The sequence below is a fragment of the Psammomys obesus genome, unplaced genomic scaffold (genome assembly GCF_907164565.1).
Source record: "Psammomys obesus unplaced genomic scaffold, mPsaObe1.curated_primary_1811, whole genome shotgun sequence".
Taxonomy (NCBI): domain Eukaryota; kingdom Metazoa; phylum Chordata; class Mammalia; order Rodentia; family Muridae; genus Psammomys; species Psammomys obesus.
In genome coordinates, this window is record NW_026587216.1 from 43,969,598 (window position 1) to 43,981,896 (window position 12,299).

General features: G+C 39.8%; 1 protein-coding gene across 3 annotated transcripts in view; it reads right to left on the reverse strand.

The window, feature by feature from the left end:
• Otud6b (OTU deubiquitinase 6B) overlaps positions 1-10,491 on the reverse strand; it is an 18,089-nt gene extending 7,598 nt beyond the window's left edge. Inside the window, exons 1-4 of one of the 3 annotated variants that reach the window (XM_055603523.1) lie at positions 10,221-10,490; positions 9,488-9,639; positions 6,835-6,915; positions 943-1,255 (exon numbers count right to left, since the gene is read on the reverse strand). In XM_055603523.1, the coding sequence (XP_055459498.1) occupies positions 943-1,255; positions 6,835-6,915; positions 9,488-9,639; positions 10,221-10,302 (628 nt within the window). In that variant the 5' untranslated portion in view covers positions 10,303-10,490. Of the gene's footprint in view, positions 1-942; positions 1,256-4,085; positions 4,220-6,834; positions 6,916-9,487; positions 9,640-10,220 lie in introns of those variants that run through there. The other 2 variants (XM_055603522.1, XM_055603524.1) reach the window with 2 other exon arrangements.
• Between the last annotated feature and the right edge of the window lie 1,808 nt (positions 10,492-12,299).

Consider the following 12,299-nt stretch of genomic DNA (forward strand, 5'->3'; position numbering starts at 1 on the left):
CTATCCAGATACCTAAGGCAGGCCTTACTCCCCACAAGTGACCCACTCGACTGCCAGCGCTCACTCCGCCCATTCTGTGCTATGTTCCACCTTCTCCGCTGGAAACTCAGCCTGTACCAGCCCTTCTCCAACACCTCCTGGCCACATGGCCCACTCCCAGCGGACACTGCCATAACTTCTTCCTTACATTTCTTTACTCTTAACACCGCTGAAGCCCTTTCAGATTCTGACTTGGTCACACTCTTGTTTGCAAGTTGTACAAAATTGTTTTAGTTCATCATAAAAATTGAACCTTAATTATCAGTTTACTGTAACAAACAGAATATTTTTCATGGGAGAGTTCCAAAGTCAAATTTTATATAACTAGTAACCTTCCTAGCTATAGCTTATTGAAAGTAGCATCACACTTCTCTGAGTGTGATTTAGTTACTTTCATAATAATTTTCTAATCATGTTCTTGCAGCCACACACATGCATACTTACAAAGACTGATCAAAACTCACCTTCCTCTTTGTTAAACATGAGTTAATACACATTTTTCAAAAATGACTAATTATATTCCTGTCTTATTCCTTCATGACTTATATAGAGCAACTGGTATGTATATTTTAACTACAAAATTGTTATCTAAGAAAAAGTAAAATATATCTATATCTATTCAAATGATAGAAAATAAATTTGCCTAAAATGTAATGATCTTTTCTTCATTAAGAAAAGACTTAATTGCTACAATCAGGAAGCACTGGGGAAAGCAGAGGCAGGCAGATTTCTGTAAGTTCAAGGCTAGCCTGGTCTACAAACTGAGTCCAGGACAACCAAGGCTACACAGAGAAACCATGTCCTGAAAAAAACAAAAAAAAACAAAAAAAAAAAAAAAAGAAAAAGAAAAAAGAAACCAGAAACACTAACACTAACAAAATGTAGGGAAGAAAGCCAAGATACCTGGAGTATACATATCTCCTGTATTGGGGTTTGTTAAAAATGGCAGGAAGTCTTCGGGATGGCTCTGCATGTACTCGGCAGTCTGCCTCCGTAGGGCAGCCACCGTCAGGGCACAGTCCTGCTCTCTCAGCTGGTCCTCAAGCGCTCCATACATACAGTGGCCGTCAGAAGGAATATGCTTCATTTCCAGTTCTCTGGCTGCTAGTATCTGAGCAAGTTTTTCACTCTCTATATGTCTGGCTCCAGATAAGTTCTCAATTTCAGCCTCAGCTATCCTTTCTTCCCGCTCCTTTTCCAATGCAGCTTTCTTTTCCTAGGACAAGAATATACGAAAGTTAATCAATAATGATTAGGATTAATTCATATTTGATGAGAATGGAGCTAGAGTGTGAAACTTTTTTGCCATTTTCCTTCTCTCACAAGCACTGTCCATTTGATCACTCACCATCTGTAGAAGTTTCTAACTACAACCGTTAGAGGAAAATTATCTCATTTATCTGAACCCTGTGTTCCCAGCATCTCACTCTGTACTAACACATAAAAAAGCCTTTTTATAGTGAGGTACAGTGGCTCAGATATGTAACTTCACTTGAGAAGCTGATACAGAAGAATCACATGTTTGAGGACAGTTCCAGTCCAGCCTGGCCTGCATATAAGAGCCAGTCTCAGAAAAGACAAAAATAAGGGAAGACTATGTCTTGCTACTGTTGCTGAGGCAAGCCTATACTCTCCATCCTCAGACCTCAGTCTTCCAAGCCTTGGGATTAGTGGCATTTGCAACTACAGCTGTCTTCATAAAGTCAACAGCTTGACTGACTGATTTCCAGGTACAGTGGGCTTTAGTGACACAAACCTTTAAACCCAGCACTTGGGGGACAGAGACACGTAGATCTCTATGAGCACAGATGAGACTGGTCTATAAAGTGTGTTCATTGACAGCCAGAGCTAAGGGATAAGACTCTAAGTCAAAAAAATTAAAAAGTGCTGGAGAGATGGCTCAGTGGTTAAGAGCACCGTCTGCTCTTTCAAAGGCCCCGGGTTCAATCCCAGCACCCACACTGCAGCTCACAAATGTCTGTAAAGCCAGTTCCAAGGGATCTGACACCTTCACACCAATGCACATAAAATAAATTTTTTTAAAATAATTAAAAAGATTCAGCTGTCCTCAGCCTTAAAGTACATGCTCATAATTAAGTCCAAACTAATCCAAGGTTGAATACTCCACGACAGTGGATTTACTATGTTAAAGCCACCAGAAAGGCATAGACAAAAGATACTACTTTCATCTATTTTTAAAAGTGGATACTACACCTACTCATATAATTGATAAATTAAGAAACTAAAAAAGAAAGAAAACTTGCAGCTGGGTATGGTGACACACACCTTTAATACCAGCATTTGGTAGGCAGAGGCAGACAGACATCTCAGTTGGAGGCCAGCCTGGTCTACAGAGTTAGTTCCAAGACAATCGGGGCTACACAGAGAATCTCTGTCAAAAAACAGGGACAAATCATTGCTTGCAAACACTTAAGGATTGCAGTTAGACTAAAGTCCCTCTAGTCACATGATATCTAGTATTCTCAAGAGCGCTGGGTGCATATCCTCCCAATTCTTTTCCTATTAACTGTAATAAGCACAACATAACTACAGAAAACATGACATCCTTTGTAACAAAATACCATTATTCTTTTCATAGTCTAAATTGCTTCCTTATTTAAATAAGAAAATGCAAATTCTTGAGATTTCTCCATGGCTGCATATCCAGACATGTTTAGGGTTCAGGGAAGTCAACAAGAGATTTGTTAATGAGAATTGTGGGAAATCTGGAGACAAAGGAAAACATTCCAAATCACAAGCCAGAGAGCACTCGTGTTTCATAGCTAAGGATATTTCACAGAAACAGCATACAAGAGAAAAGTATTAAGACAGTATTAAAAAGTATTAAGAGGTGTCTGGCTAAAAACAGGCCTGTCATTAATAAATATTGTTCATGGGGCTGAAGAGATGGCTCAGAGGTTATAAACACTGGCTGCTCTTCCAAAAAGTCCTGGGTTCAATTCCCTGCAATCACATCGTAGCTCACAGCCATCTATGAGATCTGGTGCCCTCATCTTACGTGCAAACAGAACACTGTACACATAATACAGTGTGTTATGTATAAACTGGTGCACATGCAAACAGAACACTGTACACACTGTACACACTGTAATGTATTAATAAATACATTAAATCTTTTAAAAAATTAAAATGCTTTTGTTCATGGTAACACAGTACTGACCATTAAAGGGCTATTGACAGCATTTGTAGTTCTTTCTTTCTGGATGGTAAAACAGTGTATATGGACGTTTATCACTGTGCTTTTACAACTTTCTAATGCCAACCACACATGTACTTATGAACTTGAAGGGAAACTATATTTCAACTTAAAAGAAAACCCACTAAATTTTGCAATTTTTTAAAATTAACTTTATCATATTGTATCAGTTTTTGTCTCCATGCATGTCTGTGTACCAATTGCATGTGGCTCCTAGAAACCAGAAAGGGGTTGGGTCAGAGTGAGTGAGTGTGAGTGTGTGAGTGTGTGTGTGTGTGTGTGTGTGTGTGTGTGTGTGTGTGTCAGTCATATTCCCAGAACTAAAGTTAGAGATGACTGGAAGCCACCATGTTGGGAATGAAAAGCAAACTGGGTACTATGGAGGAGAGCCAGTGCACTTCACCACTGAGCCATCTTTCCAGCCCCTGAAAATCCTGATTTAGTAAAATCAGAGAAGGAAAAGAAAGGTAATGCAATTTTAACAGAAGGTAGGGACTTTGATGTTCTAATTTCTACCCCCTTGGGGCAGAAGTAAATGAAAAGGCACAATTTGGTAAACTCAGTGTCTCCATGATGTGCCACATGAGAGAACCTCAAGTGTTATTTAGTGGGCTTAAGTATCTAAATCAAACAAAAGCAGTAATAGCTTACTAACGAAACTTAAGCCAGAATAGGTTTTTCCTTCCCGCTTTAACAATGAGAAAAAGCAGCATGATTTCCTTCATGTTTTTCTACAGCTGTGGATCTAGGTATAAAATCTTACACAAGATGGCACTGTTACTTTATGAAAGACTAAAATCAGTTTCAGTCGGAGAGGAAGAATAAGCACCTTAGACATCATCTAATCCAAAACCCCTCATTTCCTCTTCTGAGGAAACAGCACGCAGAAAGATTTCCAAAGGCCATACAGCTGGTTAGAGCAGAGCAGGGACCGAGGACAACACACAGAGCTCGTTCTCTGCAGGCACCTGAATCAGAATAAAGGTTGGAGCAGATGGCAGCTGGAGTTAATGTCATTCTTTTTTTTTTTTTTTTTTACTGTCAGAATGGAACTTCATTCTATCTTCCAAGCCCTATAATCTCTTAAATACTAATTTCTATCATTATCTTTTATTGCATAATAATCTGCTTCAGAATTAAAAACCAACTGAGTTTGCTTCTAGTAAACCAGGTAGAAACCCAATGACTTCTTGCCTCCGTGGAAGCTCCCTACTTTAGGTACTTTTCTACAAGGAAGTACTAGAGACAGAATGGCAAACAGGTCGAATAACAAAATAATAAAAAAAAAAAATTTTTTTTTAACTGATGGAAGGGAAGAGCATGGAACTCATAAACACACTGCTAGCAAAGCTGGAGTCATATCGATTTGGGCAATAGCACAGGTTTGTGTTAAACTTTCCCTTTCACTGAGCGGTCTCTACCTCCTACAGTCCTTATTTTTGGAAATCAATTGTTTTATTCCTATCTTAGTTTTGGTTTGGTTTGTTTTTTCTCAAAAATACAAAATGCTTCCAAGTTCTTTTTTTTGACCCCAATATTTATTTTGGTTTTTCAGGGGGGTGGGGGACGGGGGGAGTAGTTAGGGTTCTACATTCTCTTTCCACCATGTGGGTTCCAGGGATTGAATTCAAGTCCTCAGGCTAGGCAGCAAGCAACTTTCTCCACTGAGCCATCTTGCTAGCCACAGACTCCCAAGTTTAATAAAATGCTCACGTTTTTCCAGTTTAAAAATAATAGACTCCAGAACGCCTTATCACCATAAAATTATCATGCTTTCTTCCAGGTTTGTCTCTCTACCAATAACAACCACCAGTGTTAACTGGCTTTTCAATCCTCGGTTCTTTGGCAGAAGGAAGAGTTCTAAACAACCTAATGTCGAATTTGCCTATTTAGGTCCCATTCTCTGAAGGACCATGAACACTTAGTGTTCTCTGCCCCATAAGCTCACTAGATTAGTAAAGCAATAAACTGGGAACTATTTTCCCTGCCATGTGACAAAGCAGTCAACTATAAATAAAACTACAATTTTCAGTTTAGTTGAAAAATGTATTAAGTTCACATTGGAAAGAAATATTGAAAATTTTGTGGAGAATAGGTCTAGGCACACAGAAGCTATTTCCTTGGTTTTTAGAATAGGCTACTATTAGATGCTACAATTAACTAGTACCAGTAACTTTTTTTTTTTTAATTGTTATCTTACTGGCACACAAAACACCTGATTTTTATTATTTGGAAGCAAGGTGACAATTGTGGAACCAAGACAAAAAGAATGGATATAACAGAGTTTAGCTAAGTAGGCCTTCAAGACAGCACGAGCTCTAAATGATTCTTTGAAACTCATAATGGCAAAGTTAGTCAAGAGTCAAATTCCATACAAATATAAATATTTGACTATTTGCAACTTAGCTTTCACAGAAGGAGACAGTGTCTTCAGACTAACTTTTTAAAAGGAATATGATACGCTTACCATGGTAAATGTAATCATTTGTTAACACTTCAGTTCTCCAGGCCTTATATTAATGGTTCTGGACAGTTTACTATTTAATACCCATAATATTCCTATGACACTGGTATTATTTTTCCCTTACCTATTACTGAAACTGAATGGGAAGGCATGAGAGTACATGAAATTCAAAGCTGACTGGGGTTGGAGAGTAGCCTAAGGCCACATCTGACTCTCAAAAGCACAATTAAAGCAAGGGGGAAATAACAGTTTTGTCCGGCACTGACCATACATGCTCTACTATATTACGTGCTAAAACCACTTTGAAATACGCACTTAGAGCTTAGAAAACGTGAATAAGTAAAACAGTATTCAGAAGCAAACTACTACGCTTTAACTTCTTTTTCTAAAGTGAAATGGGCTTACCTCCTCACGCCATTCTCATTATGCTAAGACCATTCACACACTACTTCCAATAACTATAATCCTGCATCTCATTCCCATACTTTTTTTTTATATTTCTTCTAGGAAGAATATCTTGTCTAAATATTTATCTTTCCTTCAAATTATAACACATCATTAACACTTGACATAATGAAGTTCTCTTCTCTACATTTTTAGTATCATTAATTATTATATGTTAACCAACATGTAAACACCAACATAATTCTCTAAGAACTCTGGATCCCTGTGTGTTTTATTATATTTCTAAGTTCAAATCTTCGCTTCACCACTAAGAACTAACTTTTAGACAGGGTTGTGTATCAGTCATAAGACCTCACTTTTTGAAATTTCTAAATTAAGTCTACAGTAAAATATTGGTCTCCTTAGCCTTCCCACTTTCTACAAGAACTGCAAACTAGACATCTTATTTTTTTATTGTCTTATACCGATTATCTTCTATAGAAGGCAATAAAATGAAATCCTACCTCACAAAATGTTAGGACTAAATGAGACTTCAATATAAATAGCTTAGAATATTATCTGACATATGGCAAGTACCTATTAGATGTTAAGTCAGGACCCTTGACGAGGAACTTCAATTTTTTTTCTATTCTTTTCCTATACAATACCTAAGAAAGGATTGCACGCACAACACCACTAACTTATATACATGGTGATATGACATTCATACCCGTCTCTTTTGTGCTTTTGATATCCGAGGTGGTTGATTCTCAAGTACCAAGTTTGAAATGTCAACAGCAACAGAATCTATCTGAAGGAACAAAAACATTTAAAAAAAAAAAAAAGTCAAAAGAAAGAAACTAATAAAAATGTTTTAATTTATTGAAAAATGTTAGGCTACTAAATTATTATAGAATATTAAAAATATATTCAATTCCTTACTTCCAGTTCAGGCAGTTAGACACAGTAATAGATAGCATCCTTTGTTACCTTTCTTTACGCATATGAATGGATTTGTAAAATTGACAAGATTTTTCATAGCTCTCCAAAGGTTCATCCTTGCATACCTTCTGTCCTTCTTGAATTTACTCCATTACTCTAAATACTTTACTTCCACTTAAGGACACCCTTCTTGTTCATGAATACTCACATATAAAATACAGCTTGTGGTCACTATTTCCTTCATATCCTGAAAGGTGTCACTTCTCCATGTTTACTAACCAAAACTTAATGAGCACTAATTCTTCAAGTCAGAACAACTGAGCAATTTCCTCTCCTTGCTAAAGACTGATTGTAATAATTACAATCAATAATAAAACTCAAATGTTAACACTGTTAAAGAAGTTAGCCTTCTGCTTGGATAAGCAGTTTGTATTTCATAACTGTAACTGAAAGTCTTTAGTGTAAATATATAAAGCAACTCAAAGCATCTGAAACAATGCAGAAGTCTTCAAAGACTACATCCCAAGTGATAACATTATCAAAATCTGATAGACTTCAAATAGTTTAATAACTTCTTTGAATCTATGACTTTTGGTTTTGGTTTTTGTTTTTTTTTTTTTTTTTTTTTAAGAATTCTGATAAAACTTACAACCATATTAACAAAAAGCAGAAGAATTAGGGGAGAGAGCAAACAGAAAACAAGTTTAAGTTCATGAAAGAGGTAACAGTCGAAAGCAGACTGGAGAGTTTACATCTTAGTAGTAAGTGATGATGAATGGTGAAGAATCAAACTTTTCTTTCTTTTTGGAACTCTATGGAGGAAATCTTGAAATTGAAGGCCTAAAAGAGCAAAAAAAAAAAAAAAAAATGCTGCTACTAGGAAACACAGTAGCAGGGAGACAATTAGGAACACAATTAGCACAATGCTAACATGATGCTAATAGTATGACTGAACACTAACATCTTGTTTTTACGTGTGTGTAAGAGAAAAAGAGTGTGCATGGACATACATGCCAAACAGCATGTAGAGGTCAGAGGACAACTTATGTGAATCAATTTTCTCTTTCTTCCGTGTAGGCTTGGTTCCAGGGATAGAACTCAAATAATCAGGCTTAACTGCAAACACCCTTCCCTGGTGAGCCACACTGGCAGCCCCAATAATAGTTTTCTTGTCACTTTTTCTGTTGCTGTTGGTTTTTGAGAAAGGGGTCTTGCTATGAAGCCCACTCTGGCCTCAAACTCACAACCACCCTGCTTCTGCCTCCTTAATGCTAGGCCTATAGGCATCTATAGGCATCTACAGGCAAGTAGAGGCATGCCAGGCTGGAGATAAAAGTATTTTAACAGTAAGAAAGGCAGGAGCATGATGACTGGAAAATGAAATTAAAGACTTTGACACTACATTTAATATTGTATAAATGGACACACAGAAACTGTTCCCTTGTCAACAGAACAAAATGTATCAAAACTTAGGAAAGATGAAATCTTTCGTAGATCTAAGAAATACCTACTAATAGTTAACTGAGGTTGTAGACTATATGGCCCTTCAGATCCAAAACCCATGTAACAAATTACTATGTTCATCGAGGAATAAAGGTGGATCTGCTTTTAATTCCAGCTCTTGTCACTCAATGACCACTACGACGTTGGGACAAAGTTCTTATTCTCTCTTAGCTGGTTTCCTACTGGAAAAGTGTGATTATCTGCATTACTTCATAATTATTACCTTACAGTATTACATTGAACAAGTAGCTGGCACCCACTTTAAGTAGATTGATAAAATAACACTGAAAAGATGCATGTTAGCACACTCCCATATTCACAAGAAACATCAGTAAACCTTCATTCATTACAACTGGTTCATAAAACACTTCTTATAGCTTAAATATGATTTAACATTTATTGACCGATTTAGTTTCTATAAGAAGCTGTACTTATACACAAAAGTATTTATGTAACAATGGTTATGTGGAGAAATTTACTCTAGGTTGATAAAGTAACTCCGCAGAGGTTACAATCTTACTCATCAGTAACTCTTGACAAGAAGTCTAGTCTTCCAACTTTGACTGGAGAGAAACCTCTAGCACATTTTACACTTTCTCTAGCACACTTTATACTTTACATGCTCATCATCGGGCTAAGGAACCAGGAACTTCTTTCCTCATCTCCCTTAAAAAAGTAGAGGAAATGTAAAGCTAGGTGTGGGGGTGCCCGCCTGCAATCCCAACACTTGTGAAGTCAAGGCAGCAGGATCAGAAGTTCAAGTTCAGTGCTATCCCCCTGCTACAAATCCAGATGGGTTAGGACACTGTGCCTCAGAAGATGATGATGATGAAATGTGGTGTGTGACTGTGCCTGAATGACTTGCGTTCACTGCCAGTTTTGTGAATGTACATAATAAACAGCTCAGCATACTCAGAGACAAGCTTCAGTCTCCATACCTTACTTTCCTTCAAAGTCAGCTTCAATTGCTCCAGTTCTTCCCTGTGTTTCTGCTCCATTTCTCTCTCCAACTTAGCAACATCTTCCGTGAGCTGCTTCCTCCTCTTTTTGTCATTTTTGGGAACAGCATTCTTCATTCCCTGAATTTTGGCTAAAAAGGCACCAAAACCGTCAAACCATAGTGTCAGAGCTCAAGGAAGAACGAGACAAAAGTTAGAGGTATAATTATAGAATGTAATGTAATTATAGAAGCAATTAGTCATGACACAACAATCAGCTTCGGAGAAAGGCCCGGAGGAGGTTTGAGACCTGAGTCACACCTCGTAAACACGACCTTAATTAAATTTGTTTGCCTTGACAAACAAGGCAAAACCTCCGCCATCCCTTCTGTGACCAAGGTGAAGCAATTAAGACAACACCACTACGGACAACCGTCAGATGGGGCAGGGACAGGAAGACAGGCAGGGGAGGCCCATGACATTGGCCTCCAGGCACATCAAACAGCAGCACAGGCGCGGCCCGGCTAGGGGTGCCCCGCTGGCCGCGCAAGGGGACGCCTCCGAGGACTGCAAATCCAGAGGGCGTCGGGGAGGGACTGAGGAAAGCTGGAGAAGACAGACCAAAAGTGATCTGAGGGGAAATCTACAAGGATCCAGGTCGGTCCCCCGCTCCAGGTTCCCGAGGGCTCGCGCCACGCTCCCAGCCCCGGGCGTGGACGGCTCTTCCCGTCACCTTGCAGCTCCTTCTTCTCCTTGCGATGCCTTCTCACCAGCTGTTCCTCCTCATCAAGCTCTTCAGCCGGGACCTCCTCCATGACGACCAGGTGGTCGGGCACACGCGCGGCGGAGCTCCGCACCTCGGGCCGGCCAGCACCTCCCACCCCTCCACGCTCACCCGGGGCGCCATTGGCCGCCGCGAAGACCCAGCCCCGCCTCAAGGAGGCTCCGGATCCAGCTCTAACCACTGAAACCCGCGGAAGCCGACATGGGCTAGGGCGCCTGCGCGCTCCCCCGCTCGGGCGGCGCGCCGGAAGCTGGGGGTCCGCCGCTGAGAGCGCTCCGGGCGGGGGAGCCGCCCCGCCGCAGAGCGACGCGCCAGGCGATTGGCCCTGCGGCAGACGCGCGGAGATGACGTCACGGGCGCGCCCCCGCTCCGCTTTCAATTTGTACCTTGAAACACTCTTCAGTGCTTGTACCCTTTGCTGAGCTGTCTTGGAACGTGTCGTTGTTTGTTTTTTTAAACAGGGTTTCTCTCTGTAGCCCGGGCTGACCTGAACTCACAGAGATCCGCCTCCTGTGTCTCCCCGAGCGCTGGGATTACAGGCGTGGGGCACCGCGTCAGGCTCGTTTTAATAATAATAATAAAGTGTGGATTGTTTTCAGTGACGATCTTTACGTTGCATTAATCGCACGGTAGGGAATCAATGGCTTTGTTTATAACGTGGGAAAAGGCTAAGAATGCCCACTCTTGAAATGGACACGTGATGATAGAGAAAAACACAGAAAGGATTATGCGTTGTAAAATTCAGGGTCTACCTTCAATGATAAGACCTAGATTTAATAAAAGTAGTGTCACCGTGCTTTGAAGGTTTGAGTCAAAACTTAGCAAGTGTAAGCCGTATGTGCCACAAAATCAAATTACTGAAGTAAAGGCAAACACAATTCTCATGGAATGGTGGAGGGTGGGGTAAAGGTAGAAGACACAGAGAGATGGTCCAATAAAATTTAAAAATCTATTTTTAGGGCTGGGCATGATTATCCTTTAATCTCAGCACTCAGAAGGCAGAAGCAGGAAAGACCTCTCTGAGTTCAAGGACAGCCTGATGTACATAGTGAGTTCCAAGACTACATAGGTGAGACCCTATCTCAAAGATAGATGGTAGACAAATAGATGATAGATAGATAGATAGATAGATAGATAGATAGATAGATAGATAGATAGATGTGTAAATAGTTGTAAATAAATATTAAAAAGCTATTTTATAGGATTATCCGAGACAGAAAAAATGAAGTTGAAATGATACTTCTGAAACTAATTGAAGACATTTTTCCAAAGATGAACAATGAACTGGCCCTACAACTCGATAAACCTAGAAGGGGCGGATGTAAATTTTGATGAAGAGAAAACATCTAGATGGATCCTTTTTCACTGTTGTTCATTTCAAGGTCGTGGGTAGGCAGAATGTAGAAGTCTCCAGACTGAGAAATCAAGTTACAACCTAAGATTTTTTTTCCCCTGTAACTCATGCCAGAACGCAATGCAATAAAATCAGATAGAAAAGTCGTTTTGAGGTGAGACCTGTATACCCTGTCAAGTTTAGAGACTCCAGGGATTTGGGGAGTTGGACTGAATACATGTTGCGTTATGATATGGACACCAGGCTATCAGGGCCATTAAGTGGAAATGAGTGGTTAGAATGAGAATGTCTCCCATAGGCTCAGATGTTCATTACACGATCCCAGTTGGTGGCACATTGGGGCAACGTAGGAGGCATGGCAATCCTGGAGAAAGTATGTCACTGACGGCGGGCTTGTTGATTCCATAGCCATGTGCCACCCCCATTTTGTTGGGGCTGTTGTTTTGTTGCTTTTTGGATTCATGCTTGTGGTTCAAGACAATTAGATTCAGCTCTCTCAACATCCAGCTCCTACAGCTTCCACTCCACCATCATGGACTCTCACCCTCCGGAAATTTGAGCCAAATAAGTTCTTTATTTTGTAAATTGGCTTCATTGTGGTGTAGCAAACAGAAGAAATTCTGAAATATTCATGGGTTAAGAAAATACTTCAGTGAAGAACTTTCTCTGAAATT